This window comes from Mchenga conophoros, linkage group LG23 (genome assembly GCF_057382185.1).
Source record: "Mchenga conophoros isolate Kocher_MC1m ecotype Shallow Benthic linkage group LG23, M_conophoros_male_GT1.1, whole genome shotgun sequence".
In the NCBI taxonomy this organism is placed as follows: Eukaryota; Metazoa; Chordata; class Actinopteri; order Cichliformes; family Cichlidae; genus Mchenga; species Mchenga conophoros.
Window position 1 is genome coordinate 13,908,386 of NC_140547.1, and position 20,649 is coordinate 13,929,034.

At 39.7% G+C, this 20,649-nt stretch overlaps 1 protein-coding gene across 3 annotated transcripts in view; it reads right to left on the reverse strand.

Moving 5' to 3' along the window:
• The window catches only part of ryk (receptor like tyrosine kinase), a 54,785-nt gene that overhangs the window by 23,700 nt on the left and 10,436 nt on the right, over nt 1-20,649 (reverse strand). The window contains exons 2-8 of one of the 3 annotated variants that reach the window (XM_085264551.1): nt 10,986-11,107; nt 10,792-10,891; nt 10,544-10,675; nt 8,355-8,414; nt 7,595-7,733; nt 6,641-6,741; nt 3,419-3,502 (exon numbers count right to left, since the gene is read on the reverse strand). In XM_085264551.1, coding sequence (XP_085120677.1) covers nt 3,419-3,502; nt 6,641-6,741; nt 7,595-7,733; nt 8,355-8,414; nt 10,544-10,675; nt 10,792-10,891; nt 10,986-11,107 — 738 coding nt within the window. Of the gene's footprint in view, nt 1-3,418; nt 3,503-6,640; nt 6,742-7,594; nt 7,737-8,354; nt 8,415-10,543; nt 10,676-10,791; nt 10,892-10,985; nt 11,108-20,649 lie in introns of all 3 variants that reach the window. The other 2 variants (XM_085264550.1, XM_085264552.1) reach the window with 2 other exon arrangements.

Here is a 20,649-nt window from a genome sequence, read left to right on the forward strand (position 1 = left end):
TCAACAAGAATCAATGACCCCTGATCTAAACTCGCCATGTGTATATAAAGCACATGTGTCAACAGAATCAGTTTCTTCCATTCCAGCCTCTCCACCACTACGGGCAAGACCAAAGATGCTGGCATAGGATGTCAGGACTGTAAACCTGCACAACGCTGGAATGCGCTACCAGACCGTCAGCCAAAAGCTTGGTGAGAAGGTGATAACTGTAGGGTGTGATTATTTAAAAATGGAGGAAAATATAAAACGATCATCAAGCACCCTCGGTCTGGAGCCCCATGCAAGATCTCGTCTCATGGAGTCAGGATGATCATGTCCACAGAATACATTTCTGTGGTCCTGACTCCCTTGATATCCTTAACACCCTCCTCCTGTGTAGGTTTTAGGCTGATTCACCACCAAAACTACACAGGAGGAGCCCGGTGGAGGAAGTGAAAACAGGATCTTAAATGTCAAAACATTTAGAAATATGCCATAAACACCTCTTCTTAAAGCTCTACTGTCACAGTGTGGCAAAAACTATCATGGTGCAGAGCGATGATGCCCCCTACAGGTCAAACTATGAGCAGTGGTTATCTCAACAATGTAAATGAGAACAGACGTGGTTGGGACTGCACACAATCAATCCTAGTACTCTGAGCCCGACTTCTCAGGCAATTTTTAATTTTATTGTGCTTTACTTAAAATTCGTATTATGTTTATGTGTTTTATTTAGACTTAAGGAGTTTCACTGATCCATTTCATTTTGGTTCTTGTTTCAGTTCAAGAAAACCCAATACTAGATCAAAGTATCCCACAGTGTCCTTAAGGAAAGGAGTCCAAATTTGCCAAAACCCTGTTCTTTTTTTGTTAGTTTTTTTACAATGCAAATTTAAAAAAAAATGCTGGAAAATGGAAATAAAACCTTACAAATCTCACAGACCCATACTTTACAAACTGAGAAAATGTACCATTTCAAGGGAAAAACGTCAATTCGAATTTGTTGCAGGTCTTAAAAAAGTTTGGACAGGACCATGTTTATGACTTAACAACAGTCTGTAAATGTCTGGGTGCTGAGGAGAGCAGCTGCCAGACTTTTGGGAGAGGAATGTCCTTCCATTCTTAGAGGATTCTGGCTGCTCAGCAGTCCTGGATCTGCTTTGATCTTCAATGCTCCAAATGTTTTCAGCTGGTGAAAGAGCTGGACTACAGACAGCCAGTGCGGCACCCAGACTGCAGTATGCGGTTCAGCATCATTTTTGCTGAATTGTGCATTTCTGCATCATGTTTATATGATGACTTCTTTGCAGATCACAGGAATCCAATATTCATTGTCAGCCTTGTTCCTTTGCACAAAGACATTTCTCTGTATTCTCTGAATCTTTCCATGACATTATGCACTGAATATAATGAAGAAATATTCACAGCCTTCTCAATTTCATATTGAGGTATATTATTCCAAAGTCAAAATTTGTAGTTGCAGGTTTTTGCAGATTGGTGAAACTCTGCCTCTCTAAGGCTACGTTCACACTGCAGGTCTTAATGCTCAATTCCAATTTTTTGATCAAATCCAATTTTTTTTGTCTGGTTGTTCACACTACAAATAAAATGTGACAGCAAACATACTCTAGAGTGAACGGTTCATAGCCCTCAAAGCGGCCCACATGCGCAAAAGAAGACGTCACACACAACGCGCTCTGTTTACGGAAGTAAAAATGGCGGCTACAGAGCTGGTAGGTGTTGTTGCAGCAGTCGTAATCGACAGAATTTTGACAATTTAATTAGCGAAAGAAGGACAATGAGAAAAAAGAGAGCCCGTCCTTTAACAATGGCCGCCATGCTTTCTCGTTTGTCTTCTCCAGCGCTGATAACTGGCATCTGTCTTGTGACAGTGACGTAAAAGACGGATTTAATGCGACATGACCATTCAAACAGCAGTCGCTTTCTAAAACATCAGATATGTTTCGGATTCAGTACCACAAAGTAACCTAGGTCGGATTTGAAAATATCGGATTTGTGCTGTTCAAACTGTCCTACCATGATCAGATATGGGTCGCATAGGGTCAAAAAAGTTGGATTTGATGCGCTTTGGCCTGCAGTGTGAACGTAGCCTAAGATGCTCTGTTTAGACCCAGTTATGTTACTGACCTGTTAGGCAGCGAAATGTTTCACCAGCTGTTTTTTTGTTTTTAGTACCACTTACTTCTCCAGCCTTCCATTTCCTCCCTCCCGACTTTTTTTAAAGGTGTGTTACTGCGATCAAATCTAAACTGAGCTAATATTTGTCATGACCTAGTAAAATGTCTCAGTTTAAACATTTAATATGATTTCTATGTTCTATTGCGAGCAAAATGTGGATTTTATTAGATTTGTAAATAAAAAGAAAATGTAACAATTTGCATCCAAGTTTTTTCAGAAACATGGTTGGATTTTAAAGAAGATAATTTTAGAAAAAAAGGGTGAGAGGAGGAGAAGACTCTTTTTACATATTCACTGATTATGATTTCTTTAAACTGGGAGTCAAAACTCAAATAAATTCAATTATTATACAAAATTATAAAACAAAGAAAGTCAACCTCACAGCCTAAAACCATCTACCAGAGGATCTACAGGATTCTTCCTTGAATAAAACACTAAATGATTATGATATTGATTATTGAGTCAAAACTATTGTAAATAATGATTTTATATGGTGACAAAGAATGCCACTAAAAAGCAGGTGGTATGTACAGCTTAAGATTTTGACCTGTACATGCAGCCAAGACAAATAGAAAATTTGAAATGAAAGAAAAAAACAAACAAAAAACAGGGAGGTGATTTCATCCTGCTGCTCACAATATCCTAACTATAATACACAGTAGGTCAGGGGTGCTCACACTTTTTCCGCATGTGAGCTACTTATAAAATGACCAAGTCAAAATGATCTACCCACTACAAAAATCCAAAACATATACTTATTTATAAATATATTGAGGATTCTTTATATCTACAATGTATATACATGCATAACCGCAATATCCAATATTTCACAACACAATTAACTATGTAAATTTTTTGTCATTACCTGAGTTTACTCTGATGACTTGCACTGAATTGAATCAGCCAGGGATGCATAGTCCGGACAGTAGCTGCTGACGGCCAGGTTTAAGAGAAAAAACCGAGAGCTAAAAATTGGAGTTAACTCGCTGACTAGCTTGTCAGTTTTACTACACTTCGCGCCGCTGTTTGCGCATGCGCAGCGACCTAAGCGTCAGAAAAAAATCTGCTGTCATCTGACTGGCTTCCCTGTATCAATCAAGTGACGGGATGGATGATAGGCTGGCATCTATTTTTTTTAATGCCATGCGATCTACCAATATTACCTTTGCGATCGACTGGTCGATCGCGATCGACGTATTGAGCACCCCTGCAGTAGGTAATTAACTTCCCAGAAACTTACTTTTGGTTTCATGAGGGGGAGCACCAGGGTTTTGGAAGGAGGAGGCAGCAAGCTGGAGTATGGGTGCAGAACCAGGGTGGTTGTCTGAAGACAAGACGAGAAGGGCAGGGAGGGAGTGGCGGGTGGGAGAAGGTGAGAGAGAAGAGGTTTAATGGAGAAAGCACACAAAATCACAACATGACCTGAATGAATGAGTGGATGTGTAACTCTCGCTGTAACCTTTCAGCTCAAAACATCCATCAAACCAGGCATGCTCACTAGGTGAGGACGCTCATCCACCAGGGGCGGAGTTAAACAGGGAGGGGAGGGAGTTCAGTTGAGATAATCACATTTAGCAACAAAGGTTTAAGACACACAAGGAGAAGAGGCAGTGGGGTTGAGATGAGGGTTGAATCCACAAGAGGGCAGCGATGGACCATTTACTGACAAAAAATAGACCTGTGTACAGCTGTGGTACTCAAACGCACACCTCTCCCACCAAACTGAAACAGGCACATCATCATTTCATGAGGTCTTCCTCCCTGCACCAACATATCGTGCTATGTGTAATATCTGATGACGACCTGTAGACTTCTTTGTACTTAATGCATCTTAGGAACATTATTTTAAATCTGAAAACTACTCATGTCATCATTTTATCTGAATGAGATAAGAAGAAATGTGAGTTGATTAGGGCTCTGCGATATGACCAAAATCTCATATCCCGATATAAGACATCTATCGTCCCGATAACGATATAAATCACAAAAATTGTATATTTTCTGTAAATTCTGTGAATCTCGGGCAGCTCGACTTGCGTGAAGTGTTTCCAGCTGGGCGTCGTGTACCTGGAGTCGAGTGTTTTAACCGATGCATGAAACGATACATTTTTAGACATAAGTTGTAACGGACGCCGTTTTCTTTGTGAGTATTTATTACACGGCGTGCTGCGGGGAAAAACCTGTTCTAACGTTTGAGTCTAAGGTTTATTTTTCAGCACCAGACGGCTCTTTTTTTTTTGCTTCTGATCAATAAACACTCTCATTACTCTTTCACGTGATTCAGTTTATTTTGAAAAGTCTCAAAAGGATCTTGAGCTTTATTGTGAAAGGTTTATGTGGAAAATAAACAAGCGGACACGCGATGGTTTTACCGTCGTTGTTGCCAACAACAGATAAAAACAGGCGCTTGTCCATCCGTAGTGTGGTTATTAGAGATGGACCGATCCGATATTACGTATCGGTATCGGTCCGATACTGACCTAAATTACTGGATCGGATATCGGCGAAAAATAAAAAAATGTAATCCGATCCATTAAATATCACGAAAGCACCTCACAAAACTTGCAACACGCTGTAACTCACCTCAGAACGTTAGCACGTCGGAGCAGTATGCATCACGTGATAGAGCGGCTGTGGCATGCGGGACCTGTCGGTGCTCTGGATAGCATTTGGAGCTTCGCTAGCAACCCGGCATTTCATCTCCGACAAAGTTATCCCCGAGAGAAGTAAAGCAAGTGTGTAAGTCCATCTCTGAATGTTTGTAAAGCATTCCTGCGTTAAGCTTAACAAACGATATATGGAGCGACTGCCTCTTCTTGCTGCTACTTCAATCATGAAACTGCTTAACGATCAGCTGATCAGCTTTTCTGTCGTGAGTCCGTCTCTCTAGTTTGCTTTTGGCCCACTTTGCACCAGAAAGAGGAAACCAGCGGCTGAACAACAGCAGCACGTTTAAGCTTGATCAGCTGTTGTTAGAATGTATTTAATATTACTTTCTACTCGAGGATCTTTTTCTACGTAGCTGACGGCTGGTAACTGTGCAGGGGCGGATCTAGCAAAGTTTAGCCAGGGGGGCCGATAGGGCATTAACAGGGAAAAGGGGGCACAAAAACATACTTTTCTTTCTTATTCTCATTTAAAATGTCAAGCTTTTAATAAATAATTATCTGACACCCAAAGTTTTAATTTGATGCAAAATGAATAGAAGTCCATTACTGTATATAGTAACTATTAATTAAGTCTAATATATATACCCTAGTAAGCTATAGTACTTTTTCCTTTGGGAAGGTACCATCTGTGCAGTCTGCAATTTTGTTGAAGAAAGATGTTGAATCTATTTAATATTTCTTGAAAAATAATTGATTTCTGTGCATTTTTTTCTCACTGCATCAAATTAAGGTTGATTACGTCGATTAAGCATCATGAGGTGGAGCGTGAGGGGTGGTTCCCCATTTTTTATTTATTTATTTTTGTTGTTGCTGGGAGTTGGAACCCTATTAGTTAGGTTGCTTAATATTTATGCTAAGTACTCTTTAAAATACCAGAATAGGGAGGATGGTGTAGGTCTAAGTTTATTAGATTGATCAGTATTGCTGAACTATGAAACATTTTTTTTGCATACAGGTGTAACAGAATAGCTTTAGTGTAGTTGTTGTTTTAAACTTGAGTATGAACTTATACAAAATGCAGCAAGATATTTAAAAAACAGTTTTGTTGATTAAAAAACACTATATCGGATTCATATCGGTATCGGCAGATATCCAAATTTATGATATCTGTATCGGACATAAAAAAGTGGTATCGTGCCATCTCTAGTGGTTATATTAAATATAAGAGAAAGAGAGAACTTTAATTAATATAGCCACTACAGTGACCATCAAAACGATGAAAAAATATTGCCACAAACAGTTTATTTTGTGACACCACGAAACAAACGATAGCATAAAATGAAACGATAGACGTTTTTATATCGTCATCCGATATATATCGTTATATCGAACAGCCCTAGCGTTGATTCTAGCAAAGGAGAAAAACAGAAGTTTTAAAACACTAGATGCTTGGCCTGCTCTTCCCACGTCTGCGTTTACAATGTGCCAACCACTAAAACAGGCCCGTTTTTCTCCTCTTACTGCTGTCTGACACGAAGCACATGGTGAGGACATTTACACATTATTCCCACAGTAACAGGTCACAAGGAGAGGAGCAACAACAACAAGAAAGAAGATAGCATTACTGCAGGAACTGTTTGCTTCATTACAATCATATGATACCAGTTAAACTAACTGAGTCATTCACAGCCAATTACTGCATTTTGAGAAGCATCCAAGTTGGAGATACCTGAGCAAGAGAAGAAAATGTGTGGAAAACTGAATCACTTGTTTTTTTTATGAAACTTGAACAGATGTTTCATCTTGTGATTCACAAGTCTGAAGGGTGTGGTGTAGGGGAGGTAAAATCTTACTGGTAACAGGGGCGGCGTTGTTTGGAGTGTCAGCCCTCAGGTACTGCGTGGTCTGGGTGGACGGCTGAGAAAGGCCCTGTGAGCTTCCACTGTCACTCACACTGAAAGACACAGAGTCGTATATTATACGTTTAAAAAGAAAAAAAAAGTCCTTGATAAACATCCTCCCTAAAGCACAGGATAGTCATTTTCTTTCAGTCAGTCAGGTCATAGTTTTAATTGACAGTCACATGGCTCAAGGTGCTTTATAGCGTAAGACTATTTGGTGACATTGAGAAAGAAAAACTCCCTTTTAACAGAAAGACACCTGCAGCAGAACCAGGATCAGGAAGGGGCAGCCATCTGCTGTGGCTAATGAGGGTGAGGAGGAGGAAGACAGGACAAAAGACACATTATGGGAGAGTTAATAATAAATACTAATAATTACTACTGATTAAATTCAGTAGTGGTGTATAAACACACAGAGAGTGAGGAGAAGATGTTCAGTGCATTATGTGAAACATCCACACAAGCCTATTGTAGTATAACTCAGTAAAGTAGAAAGTAGAGAAGGTGTCCGTCTCCTGAATCCAAACTGGGAGCTGATTCCACAGAAGAGGCCCCTGAAAACCTGCAGTCTGTTTAGGTTAAATGCTCTATTGGGACAATATGGTACTATGAGGTCTTTAAGATATGACGTGGCCCTTTTATTAAAGATTTTGTTTGGGAGGAGAATGATTTTAAATTCAGAATTGAATTTAAAAATGTCTAAAATGATAAGTGTGTTAGCTTTTTAAAATTTCTGACTGTCCCGATGGCAAACCTTTCTGAATGTGCTGATCTAATTTTACATTGATAACCTGTGCAAGCTTCATCTGAAGTGGAGATTACAGGAAGAAGTGCTGCTCTTAAGACGTCACTCTTACATCAGGGTGTAAGATTTCTTTGGAAGCAGAACAAGCAAAAGAACCGTACCTGTCCTCCATCTCCACTCTCTTCATGCTGTGCAGGTGCAGGATGGCCAGAATGATGGCCACGAGGAAGATGACAATGCAGCAGACACTCACGCTTATATAGAACACCTGGGTGGAGGTGGTGGGAGCGGTAACACCATCTACTGATGACACAAAAATGACACAAATTAAGAATCAGACAAACAAGCCGCTCTAAAAAAGACAAAGGAAAAGGGGTGAGATTACAGCATAAATTCCATAATCGCATGATGCAAAAATATGATATGATGGCCACAGTATAAAAAAAAAAAGAAAAAAGGCATACATGGAAAAGAAAGTATGAGAGCACCTCGGGCTCCACTCAAGAGTTAATGGAGACCTGGAAAAGCAGTGACTGTGCCCGGGGTCCAGCATCTGAGAGCTGTTCTCATCACCTCTCTAAAAGCCTCCGAGGGCCCCGGGCTCCTCGGGCCTACCCAAGCAGAAGGGAGACGACCCACTAATGGTGCTTTGCTTCAAGGAGGCTCACACAAGTCTGAATAGATGAGAACAACCACTCCAACTCTGAGGGGTGGGTGGGAGCTGACAGTGGTCTTCAATAGCACAATGAATCCTTCTCTTTAGCCCTCAATTCATTTTCTTTTTTCCTAACGAAGACAGACTACTGAAGACTCCTATACAGCTGACATCATAGTGATTTAACATCTGTCTCACTAGGCTGATGCCACCTGTGAACAATACACGCAGCAGGAAGAGGGGGACAAGGTGGAAAGTTTACTTACAGTCAGGCCGAGGGAGAGAGTTATTGTTGAGAGGAATGGGGATCTTTTCAGAATCGATTCCTGTTTGGGGAGGGGGAAAGGGAGAGAAATACATAAACTTCATTTAACATCAAATTATCAAAATATATTCAAATGATGCTAACTTCTAGCTCGGACTCAGCTTTATTAACATAGGCTTGGTGTAACCTCTTATTTCAGCCTTTCTTTATAAACCCATGCTCCTGATGATTATTAATTCATTTTAAGGCTGGTATGAGCACTTTAGCAAAGTGTTTTTTGCTTTTCTCCATATTTCTTCTGGTGATTTAAACCAACTTTTCTTCTCACTGGTTCACCTGTATACACTATCACGCCTGTAAACACTTTTTCCCCTAAAAACAAAAAACAAGTTCCATCCACAACCAACAGACTATGATGTGAATGTGATGCAGTGATGCATAACAGCTGAGCGTTACAAGTAATTTATCCATACAACATGACAGCAACACAGAAAATGTGGTTTAAATTAAAAAAAATTAAAGAGCATGTCTCTACTACACGACGGGGATTTTCTTTTTCCTAAATCTTTGGTGCAATTTATTATAAAGCCCAAAAGCAGCTCATTTATCTCAACTTTAAACAAAAAGCTCTGCTTCAAACAGAAGAACGCAAAACAAACTCTTCACTCTGTTAGTTTGGTCTTGTTTAGAGGGTGATGATGAAACCCTTGAAAAGTTGAGCAGTTAACTTATTTTGACAACAAGTTGCGATCATAAATCAGCAAACACGGACAAACATTTTCAGCCCTCTCCTGTGTCACTGCAGGCAGCGACAGGGAGGAATGACTGCAACTCAGGCACACAAAGAATATGTTCATGCTACCAATTCGACTCCTGCTTAAAATAAGACGGGAATAAATTTGTTTCCATGGGGGCATATGGCAAGAAGCCTCTGGGCCACATGTAATTATCTTCAGGCAGTTTGAAAATAGCAGCAAACAAGGAACACAAGAACCGGCACATTACCTACTGTTACTTTAACGTTTGGTTTATAATGTAGGGGAACCAGCAATATGACAGATTTTTATTTATTTATTTAATGAAATTAGAAAGGTGACATTTATTGATATGACCTTTAAAGGGTTAATGGCCGCCTGGTAAACTGCCTTTAAATACATAAGGTAACATGAAGAGAGAGATCTAGGACCCTGGTGCATCTGTAGTCTTTCTTAATCTAAATCAATGCTGCTCGAGTGTGTCTGCCCTGCTGTTATGTTTTTATGTCTCTTTCTTATTAATTTTTTTTTTTTTTTTTTTATCCCCCTGCATTTACACAATCCGGTAAGGAAAGAGTGTTTTTAAACTGCTGTGAGCTGTCTTTCTAATTTATGGTTCCTGTCTGATGGCCTTAGAAGGGATATGCATATTTCACCATTGCCCCTAGAGGCCAGAAGGTGTTGTGGTCACTTCACTGGTTGTGTTTCACACGGGCTGTGATGTTACCACAGACCAGTCAGTGTCTACAGTCCATTTTGACATCTGAATGAATATTTGTAAAGCTTGTGAGGTAACCTGCAACCAACCGTGTCAGGTTACAAAAAAGAAAAATCGTGATGTGCGTGACTAGCTGAAATGACACCGAAAGCATACCAAGTACTACTGTTTACAGGCTGACAATGGCGAGAATAAAAGAGGATTAATTGCTTTGCTGGGTTTTTTAAAGCTCCTGAAGAAGGTGCAGCCTGATACGCGATGGTTCAATTTTTATCATCTATAGCGCACAGAAACAGAAGTCATTTGTTACATGTTACCTTGAGTGGCCCTGGATGTTTTTAATAACATTTGACTGGTCATAGTTCTTCCAGTCCCCCCCGAGCAGTTCTCCAGTTACCCCATTTTATTTTATTTTAATCAGATTTAAAATGTTAATTTACAATTTTGCTTTCCAATGTTACTGAAAATTGTCAGATGCCATCAGATTTCACTACAAAGCTCTTACTGTGTTTTGAGCTTCATAATTAATAAAGCTAAAAATGTCTTTTCATACTATTAAGATTTTCCTTGTTACGAGCCCTCTAAGTACATGGGACGGCTCAAAACTTTGCACCCATTTGTGATCCAACTTATTTTCATAAGGAGCTTTTCACATTAAATTTTCAGAGCTGAGAGAGTTTTTAAACCTCACATTTGTGTACATGAACAGATTCTTACTCTTATAGCACATTTTCCTCCTCTTGAAGTTGAGCACTGTGTAGTTGTTGGCATGGATGGTCAGATTCAGCTGCATTGTTAAAAATGCCTCTTCATCTACTTTGCCCGAACATAAGATGTCCACTCTGAAGACTGCGGAGGAAACACGCACACAAAAACATAAATATTACACACACATAAAAACTCCATCATAGCTTCAGGATTTTCAGAACTTTTCTTTAAAAATTAAAGGTGAATATTTGACAGACCAGAGGGAACACGGGGCACTTCCCCCTGAAGGGAGATGTTGCACCATGGCGGGTTCAGGGCTACAGGGTTCTCCACGCTGAATGAAAGCCGGTAGTCAACCTTTAAACGAGGAACGGAGAAGAAATGTTAATATTTCCCTCACATGAGTGATCAGATGACCTGTGTGCCGAGAACATGCTCGGCTCGGTCTCACCTTTGTCTTGGAGTACCATGTGAAGTAGAGGCTGTTGGTCTCAGTGGGCACAGACATGTTGAAGGAAAGCGCGTAATGGTTCACCACATCGTGTCGCACGTAGTACAGCTCTGCGTCGAGGCCTGTGTGAGAAGAAAGAACAGATTTTACTTCGGTGAGAACCTCATCCAGTGCAGGAGATGATTGAGCCCTTAAACTCTGTGGACTGACATCACTTAACAAACCTCTATTCTGAAGAAATTATTGAGATCACGGGACATAAAAGACCTTTTATAACACATTTCCTCATTCAGAGCAAGTCTCGTATACGGTTAAATATCCAGTCACACTGCTAGCCGCACTAGCAGGCTTCTCCTCAGTAAAGAGAGATGGACTAAACATTGCAACATCATTGCGCTTAGGGCTGGGCCATATTATACCGTTCACGGTAATACCGGTATAATGTTAGGCAATGATAGGAAAATGAAATATCGCGATAGAATGGGAGTAAAACGCGCATGCGCAGTGCCTTTGTTTTCATACGCACATGGCCGATTGTTGAGTGAAACAGATGAACCAGAATTGGTTTGTAAAAATGGTGCAACTTCAGTGATGTGGAACTGGTTTGGTGTTTGTCCGTCAGATACACAACAAAGCACATTTTTTTGCAGAACATGCAAGCGGCCGTTGTTATTGTCGTATTTGTCGGACTAAGATGCTCTTAAATCTGGGAGTAATCTGGGTCCTAAACTCTGTATGCTTCAGGTCAAACAACACTGCAGCATCACTTAGAGTTAAAACCTGTCTAAATTCTTTCATCTTTAATAAAACGATCAGCATTGCTGCTTTACCAGGTGTAACTATAAAGTTTAACTTCCAGGCATCCATGAAAACAAAAGTTATTACATTTAACAGAGTTAGAAGTTAGCAGGAAGCTAGCGGAAGTTAGCTCGCTAGTCTCGCTAGTTACCTAAGCATGATATTGCATGTTCTGACTGAGAGATTTCTGAAAAAAAAAAATCAAACGTACAGCTCTGCTATCACTTCCAACATAAATGAAGACAGGAAACTAAACAGCAGTGACGTTTGTAGGGTTACTGAAGTTGGGCTAGCTGGTATATAATGATGTGCTAGGTGATCGCTAGCGACACAGCTATGTTAGCATAACATAAACAGTGAAGCTGGAGGATGAACGCTAACTTTTTTCCACTTATAAAAGTTAAGGGGAAGGTTCCTCATGGTTAGAGACAAATGCAATCGCATGGCAGGATGCTGTAAACGGACCAAACTTCAGTCAGGAGAACAACTGAGATAATCCATCCACAATACCAGGTTAGTCATTAATATACTGCAACAACATGGGAATAGAGCAGCTGCCAGAGAATTCAACATTAATGAATCAATGGTACAGAAGTGGAGGAAGCAAGAAGAATGAGTTTAATAAAGTTTGATTTATCTGACTGCTTTGTTTCGCTTAATGTGCCTTATAATCCCGTGCACCTTATGGTCCGAAACATACGTACTGCACACTGCAGTTTAATGTTGCAAAGCACCTCTTTTTAACTTCAGTGGATATTATACATGGTTATGCTCAGGATATGTCAGCCCATTTGTACTGGAAATGCCTTTTGGTTAAACTTTCAGCAAGGAATTTGCATTTGCACTGTTACATTTTTATAAAGCTTTAATGTACATAAAAACCAGCTTCTTGTTTAAGTGAAAATAAATGGAAGGTTGTCTTTTTGCGCTAGTAATGTTGTGGAGTTGTATTTTGTCTCGCATCCATTATATCGTCAGTTATATCGTTATCGCAAATTTTCAAATATATATCGTGATAAATATTTTTGGCCATATCGCCCTGCTCTAATTGCGCTGTTAGCACTTAATAACACTTAATGGTCATGTGAAAAAGTTCAAAAGGTTTAAGTCAGACAGCGTCCAAAAATATCAGCATAATTTCCAATCTAGGAAACTAAACCCGACACTCACAATCTGTGCAACCATTCACAGAAAGCTCAGCAGGCTGGTACTCTGTGCTGTTTCTTCCCCTTTTATTTTAACGAATTCAAGCCTTTAAAGAAGCTTTTTTTCTTTTTCTTTTTTTACTCCATCAAAAAGTGTAATGTATGCTGGTGAAATCCCCCAACCAGTGCCCAAGGCAGTGCTATCACTCCTTGAAAGAGTCTGTCTGGCAGAGAAGGGTCTATCAGTCTGTGAATATCTAGTTTAAAGAGAAGTGAAGAATGCACCCAGGCTCCCACAGTACCCCTGGGTGTCTCAGAGCACCCGTCATAGGGCGTTCTTACACCGGCTCAATTAAAAACAGAGGCGACGAGGGTTACGTAAAGTTTCTAACGAGTCCAAAGAACAAGACAGCTGCTCTCTCTTTTTCTGTTGATCACATTTTTAGCATGTGAAAAGGTAAAATTCAGAAACTAAGCCTTTGGATGATTAAATCAAAAAAAAGGGGGATTTGACTTGCATGGAAAGAAAAGGGGTGTGCTGAAAGGCAGACTAGGGAATGTTCACAGTAAATGTTTTTGTCTCGACTAGCTTGTAATTTTAAATTTTCATAACTTCAAAGTAAAATGCATGCATAACTTCCTTAAATTAAAGTTGTGTTTTAAAAAAAAGAACTGATTCTGAGGGGACATGCTGAAACTTTGATCTGATTGATCATATCAGGACCCAAGTTTGCACCTGGATCGGCACCAGCTCACAATCAGAAATCAGTTTTCTGCTTTTCCAGCAGCTTCAGAACTGCATGCTGATTCGAGCACACAGCCCAAACAGGAACAGCGGTGGGAAGAAACAAAGCAGAAATACTCGATTACTGTAGAATTTTCAGGTATCTGTACTTGAGTTTTTTCGTCTGACAACTTTTTACTTTTACACACTACATTTTTTTTTTTTTTTTTGATTTCTGTACTTTCTACTTCTTACAAGCTTAAAACAGGCTTGTTACTTTTGGTTTGTCGGAACTGAAGGGAGTTATTTCATCACTGCAGGCCACCAACATCAAGCAGACTTGAGCCTAAACAGTAACACATGAAAGGCACTCCTTTTTGTGTATTAATCACCAGGAAATGTCGACTAAAACGAGATCAAACGGGTACAAGCGTGTGTCATACTCAGAGGTTAGAGTGGGCCAGTGTTGTTTTTTGACACAACACCGGAACGACTGCAGGTGTCCATAAGTTGCTATCTCAGTACTTCAGCATGTAGCTAGCCCTAGAGAAGACTAGCAAGCATAAAGGGACTGATTTTTTTTTTTTAGGGCAAACAGGTTAGTTTGCTGTACTGTGATGGATTTAAACTAAAGAACATTGTGTGCACAGTGTCCGTGGTTTCATGGTCAGAGTTAGGTACATTAAGAATAGCAGAGCTGAATCTGAAATTTAGCTGGTGATGCTGAGATTCATTCACTGAAATCCACTCTTGTAAGAACCTTGTACCATCTAGAAAAAGACCCCCAGCATAAACATACTGTCAGTGTAGAGGATGGAAATCAGCCAGGACAACTCATGAAACATCTGCTCACATCTGGTTGAATTCAATTCTGTACACCCACAAAGAGCAGCAGGTCACCTTACCACAGCCTGTAAACTAAGAAAATCTACTGCAGCTCTCAACAGAAATTATTGTAAGTTGTGATTCTTTTCCCACTCTGAGCCACTACAGGTGATTTTAGGGTCCCCCCCCCCCACCACCACCACACCTGTTTAGAGGCAAAGACAACCTCTACAATGTAGGCAAGAGAAAATAGAGCTATTTTTTATTTTCCTTTTTTTCCCCTCTGCTCATGTTCTACTTACCTGATTCAAGCTTAGTACCTTTATTAGAACTGAATATCAGACTAACATAAAGTTTGTATTCCTATCTACTAATATAATTTCTTTATTACATTAATGTGGGACAAGGTTTAGTTAGCTTTGCATAAAAATAGGTGGTAGAGATGTTCTTTGAGGAACTACTTTTGTACTTTTTCACCTTTACTTGAGTAAAGAAGTTCAACTTTTACTGGAGTATTTTTAAACACTAGTAACTGTACTTCTACTTGAGTACAGAATGTCTGTACTTTTGGCACCTCTCAACAGGAATAATTACCTTACTCGTGCTCAACTTTGTGTGCCCCCCTTGTCTCAACATGAGGCCACACACATCTCTTATACCAATTAAATTATGCAGCCAGGCATAAAGGCTCCAAGAAGACGAGAGTGGCTCAAGTTTCTCACAGCACTTTCCACCCAAAATGCCAGAATTTCAAAACAGGAATCGGAGGCGGTGGCAGCAGCAGCAGCAGCCTGTAAGTGTACACAGACTGAGGATGGGGAATAAGTGGTTCCTGAGGTGGAGGAAGTTGAACCATGCACTGCACTTTAATCCCTGACTTAAATACTCAGCTCTCTGGAATGAAAAACAGTATTACCAGGAGATGTGTGTGTAAAAAGGACTCCTTTTTGATTAGTGGTGTGCCTTGCACATCAAACAACTAGAGATGCCACCAGCTCTGATGCTAACTCAGACTTCTCCAGCATGACACTTGAGAGAGTGTTGTTGGCATTTCCCGCACAATTTTTCTGTTTCACTGCAGCATTTAAGCAGTTTGTCGTCAGCATTTCACCACCGATGCCACATTTCTTGTCCCATCCATAAAGAAACCCACAGTTATCAGGCCAAGCACTTGAGCAATATAAAACTAGAATTATTTTTTGCAGCCTTACATTAATTTTTGCATAATCATATGACTAGGATGCACAATTAATGCAGTGCCCCGGTCAATAAACTTAACAGTGCTCCTAACAGCAGATGATTTAATACAGTGGGTGTTTTGTCTGTTTGTATGGAAGTATCTGAAGAATTCATTAAAAAAAATTCATGCATGAAATTACTACCAATATACTGGCACAGCGGCAAAGTAAACGACACGAAAGCAGTGCATGACCCAACTTGCAGAGATCCGTGAGGTAACCAGTGTCTAAGTAACAAAGAAACAAGTACAAACATATTATTATGAAGTATTATTGTATGGAAATTCTTTTAAAGTTCAGATCCCTTAAATCATGTCTCGGTAATTCAACCATTACACTGCTTTCAGAGAGCTGATCGTTGTAATCGCTTGCTCTTTCTGGTTGCTTTCCTTCCTAACATTCCTTCCATCCTAGAGATTCCCTCCACTTCACTGTAAGACACCGTGGAAATAATCCACAGCCTGCTCTGTGGAAAAATGGATTCAAAACTAGTTTAGCCGAAGATAATAAAGTTATAGTAATAACAAGAATAAGGCTTCAGCTCAAATCATTTAAAGTGCTTTTCAAAGCTGAAGTGTTTGTACAAAAGCTTCTTTGCTAAGCCCTGATAGTAGCATGGTGGATTGGTGACATAAAACCATACATTCACTTTCAGTCACTTGGCTCGCAAAAGGACGGAGGGTAAGAATTACCAGCAATGCTCCCAACATACACATGTGCCTCGCCAATGATCAGTCAGTGAATCTACTGAGGCCAGATTCACCAACACTAGGGCCAGCTGGCATTGAAGAACTACTGTCAGGATTTACCAAGGAGCCATATTATTAATAATTTGCAACTAAAATGTACAGACACTGTAATTTTAGGAGCTGGCCTTATTTGTAGGAGTTTCCCTTTCAGAGTGCAAAGTTTGGGAGGAGAATATTTAAATTAATTATACATAATAATGATTTACGGAGGTTTGTGGTGGTTAACTACAAATTAAGCCAAATATAATTAATGAAAAATAACGTTTGCCTCATTGTGCACCACACGTGATTGGTGCAGCTCAGTGTGGTCATTTATTTAGAAAGACGGGATAAGAGGTTGCCTGAATAAGTGTATAACTAGCACAGATGTCCAGTTCTTCAGTTAGTCCTCATCCCAGACGTTTAGAGCCGAGGCTTCATATTCCTGGTCCTCAATAATACCGTGAATTTGATGAAACACAGCATAGCTTGAAAGAAAAGGAAAGAATCCAAATATGCTACTTTAGTAAGTCACAGAAACACTTAATCAGTGTTTTATATATAATTTTATTGTATTTGTATTTTAATTTTAGGCTTGTATTATACTCAAGTTTCTAAATGCTTTTCTTTCGTACTTGATTTTTGTACTTATTTCTTCAAGTTAACTGGAAAAAAAGTACTTAGCCATTTCTCTACTCTGTTTAAGCTGGTATATAGTTTTCTATATGTAGTCTTTAATGTTTTGCCTGCTACAACAGGAATTTCCCAGCTTCTGGGATAGATCTCAAGTATATCTCATCTTAGTGAATAGTATGGAATGATCTTTCTGACCACACCAATGAAGTTCTGACGGATGCCATGTAACAAAGGTCCATTCTGAGTCAGTAAAAAAACAAAACAAACAACATACAGTATGCATGATTTATATATCTAGGAGAAACGAGATGCACCACAAAAATGAATAGCATGAAGAAGCTGTTCAGAATAAAGATTTGGTGAACATTTGAGGACGCCGTCCTAGTCTGACACTAGTAATGTAAAAAGAAAGAACATACATATGTTCAAATCCCTATAAAAGCCACATGAGATGATGTATAAAACCACACAGAGCACCACACTGACACACTACACCTCAGAGCAGCTCAGTACAATCAGTCCTCTGCTGTTCACCACAATATGAGGACTTTCCTTAAGGGCACAACAACCCTGATTCTAACCATGACAGAGGAGAGGGGCTTACTCACTCTCATCCCTCTTCCTACATTTTTCTTAGTGGTTCAGACCTGAATAACTGAAGTGCCAAAAACTTCAGTTCCTCTAATGTCCACTTGAGTAATGTCCATTTTCAAAAACGAGTCTGTAGCCAATCAGTGTTTGCTACGTCTCACATCTACTAAATGGAGTCAATAAATTGGACCTCCCCTCAATGTTTTTGTTTCAAGAGTCTTTTGGAATATTTCCTAATGTAATTATGAACTGTGAATCATGCAAAGCAACTTTGTTTCATGCAAAGCTACTGTAGTAGGGAGCTTTCCCACTGGAACAGGGTAACTAATGACAAAGGGGGGAAAAAATAATAAAATACCCCATAATAATGAATAATGTGCTGAAAGAAAGATTTTTGAAACCTTCATATCAAAAGTGAAACCATTTCATTTCATACACAGCACAGTATCTACACAGTTATAAAACAAAGCAATAAGCCAGTAATATGAAATTCAGCTTAGCAGAGTGTCACTACATTTTAAGTCAACACTCCTCTGCGAGCTGTGGATCACATTGCAGACTTTGAAAAAGGAGAACAAAAGGTGGTAGTGGCCAGGTGGCAAAGTCCAGGGCAGATATAACAAAGACCCTCTTGTACCTCCCAAAGCCTCCATCCCTGAGTGCTCAGGAGATAAACACTCCTTACAGCTTCTCTCTGGAAAGATAGTGGCCACACAAGCCAAAGAAGGAGAAAATGAGGGCACACGTGAAACCCTATCAACTGGAAACTCTAAACAAATCCACAGACACAGGAAGGAGGCGGGGGGGTAAAGACATCAGAGCCGCAGTGGAGCTACTCAACGAAAAGGCCTGATTTTCAAGTGTGACTGGAAATAAGGTAAAGCTAGCTGAGTTGAGGTTCAAGTTAAAGCAGCATATATCCCAGAAGTTGCAATAAGCAACTGCAAAATCTTCAAATCTATTCCACTGGTAATAATGTCTGAATAAAGGTATTTTGCTGCAGGTACAGGAAGCCTGTTGCAGTAACATCTAAAATAAGACTAAGTTTAGAAATCCCCTCCAACTGAATGACGTGAATATGTTTGTGTAGCAGTTTGCCTAGACCACAAAAAAAGCACATTAGCGCAGAAAAACAGTATGCAAGAACAAATATTAAAAGAACCGGATAATCATGACTCCACAATATAGCATCATGCACATATTTTAAATCATTAAAAGAAGAGTTCTAAATGACAGCTTTCTTGTAGTGTTTTAATATGCAAAATTCCATTGGCGCCATTACAGCTTTGTAGGATTTAATAATAACCTGCATGACAACACACTATGGCTCAGTTGGTGTTTTTTTTTTTTTTTTTTTTTTTTTAAATCAGTATACGCCACAGCCAAAGTCCCCCACCCCCAAAAAAGAGATTAAATTATTTTCTAACTGAAAAAGACGTATATAATTGTAATGTAGGGCAGGGTTTAATTTTAGCTTGGATCAAACAAACAAATAACCAGCTTTTTTTGCTTTGATAACATTGGCTCTAATATGAGGCGCTGAGCTACCAATTCTCCACGGGCAGTCACCTGACATGCCATCTAGCTCACAGTTAGATTCAACAGGCAATCAAGTTCGTTCTATCCAGTTTGTCCCATAAAAAAAGCTGCGGTACAGGGGTCTGAGGGGTGGGAAGCTTAAGTGCATCATATGTAGGCCAGGCTGGGACAGAGTCGTTTACAGTCTCAGGAGATGACTAGAAAGATAACGCTAGGAGCACATACGTACTATGGAAAATACAAGAACAGGAAAATGAAGCCAAGTCCAGTTCCTGGGCTGTGCGAGTGATACATTTGTTAGGCCTGTGAAGTAGCTAGGAAGCTCACAATTTTCTAGTTGTTAAATCAGGGTCTCTATGTCACTGTAAAAAAAAAAAAAAAAAAATCAAGGGTCTTTAACCCCCTGATAAAATTAAAAACAGCTTTTTCTGCAGGCTACACTATCTGGAAATATATGCAGATCAAGCAGAAGGGCAGGATGAGACTTTACAACAGCGCTGTGAAGTCAGTCCTGTTTATGGGTCAGATTACTGAAAACCAAGACAAACGTCAGAGCAACCAAAGACCTCCACACTGGGCATCTTTTCATTTTTTCTAGTAACTGCTTGTCCCTGGTGGTCTGCATCCACTGTGTGATGCCTGCTGGGGGCAAAAAAAAGGAACACCAGGCGACAGCGGTCTCGTGCCTCAGGAGACGTGCACATCATGCAGTGAAAGAAAGCTGAAACAGACACCAAACTGCTGATCCAGAGACAAAAGCAGCAGAATTCAACTGATGATCATTCCATTGGTTCAAAATACACGAACCTTGTGGTTTTTACTTCCTCCTCGAAGATGTTAGTCATCTCAGCTCTTACAGTGCATTGCTGTAACGGGATTTGATTTATGGGCTTGATTTATAAGAAAGGAAAAAGTCAAAATGAATACATTAAAACTTTTTCTTTAATTTAGTTTTATTTTTTTCTCTTCTGATTATTTTGTTCACACTCACGGAAACATTACTTTACCCTTACTTTTGCATATTTTCTGTAAACGTGTGTTAAAACTGAACTAAACTGGGATCAATCTTCTTTCTTGAAAACACATCATCATCTCTTTCCCTGGAAACATTTTAGTCGCTTTTCTCTGCAGAAAACCACTTTTAGAAGTTTCTTTACATCCAGTAACTAAAAAGGAGTTTTAGCATCCAAGTTTAGGAATAAAAAACTGAATCCCCCTTAATGATGTGAATTTAGCATGACCGAACTTCCCGAACGAAGAGCACTGCTGAGCTTTTACAGATGGCCTGCAAACAACAGCACTAGATGAACTTCAGGGTTCCTTAAAGCCAGAAGAAAAACTCGCATTAAGTCACCATCTTTGTGGCTTTCTTTCACTCACTTCAAAGAGGCTGTACATCAGTTTCTTTCTTTTCTTCCTTGGAGCAGCCCGAGGGCAGAC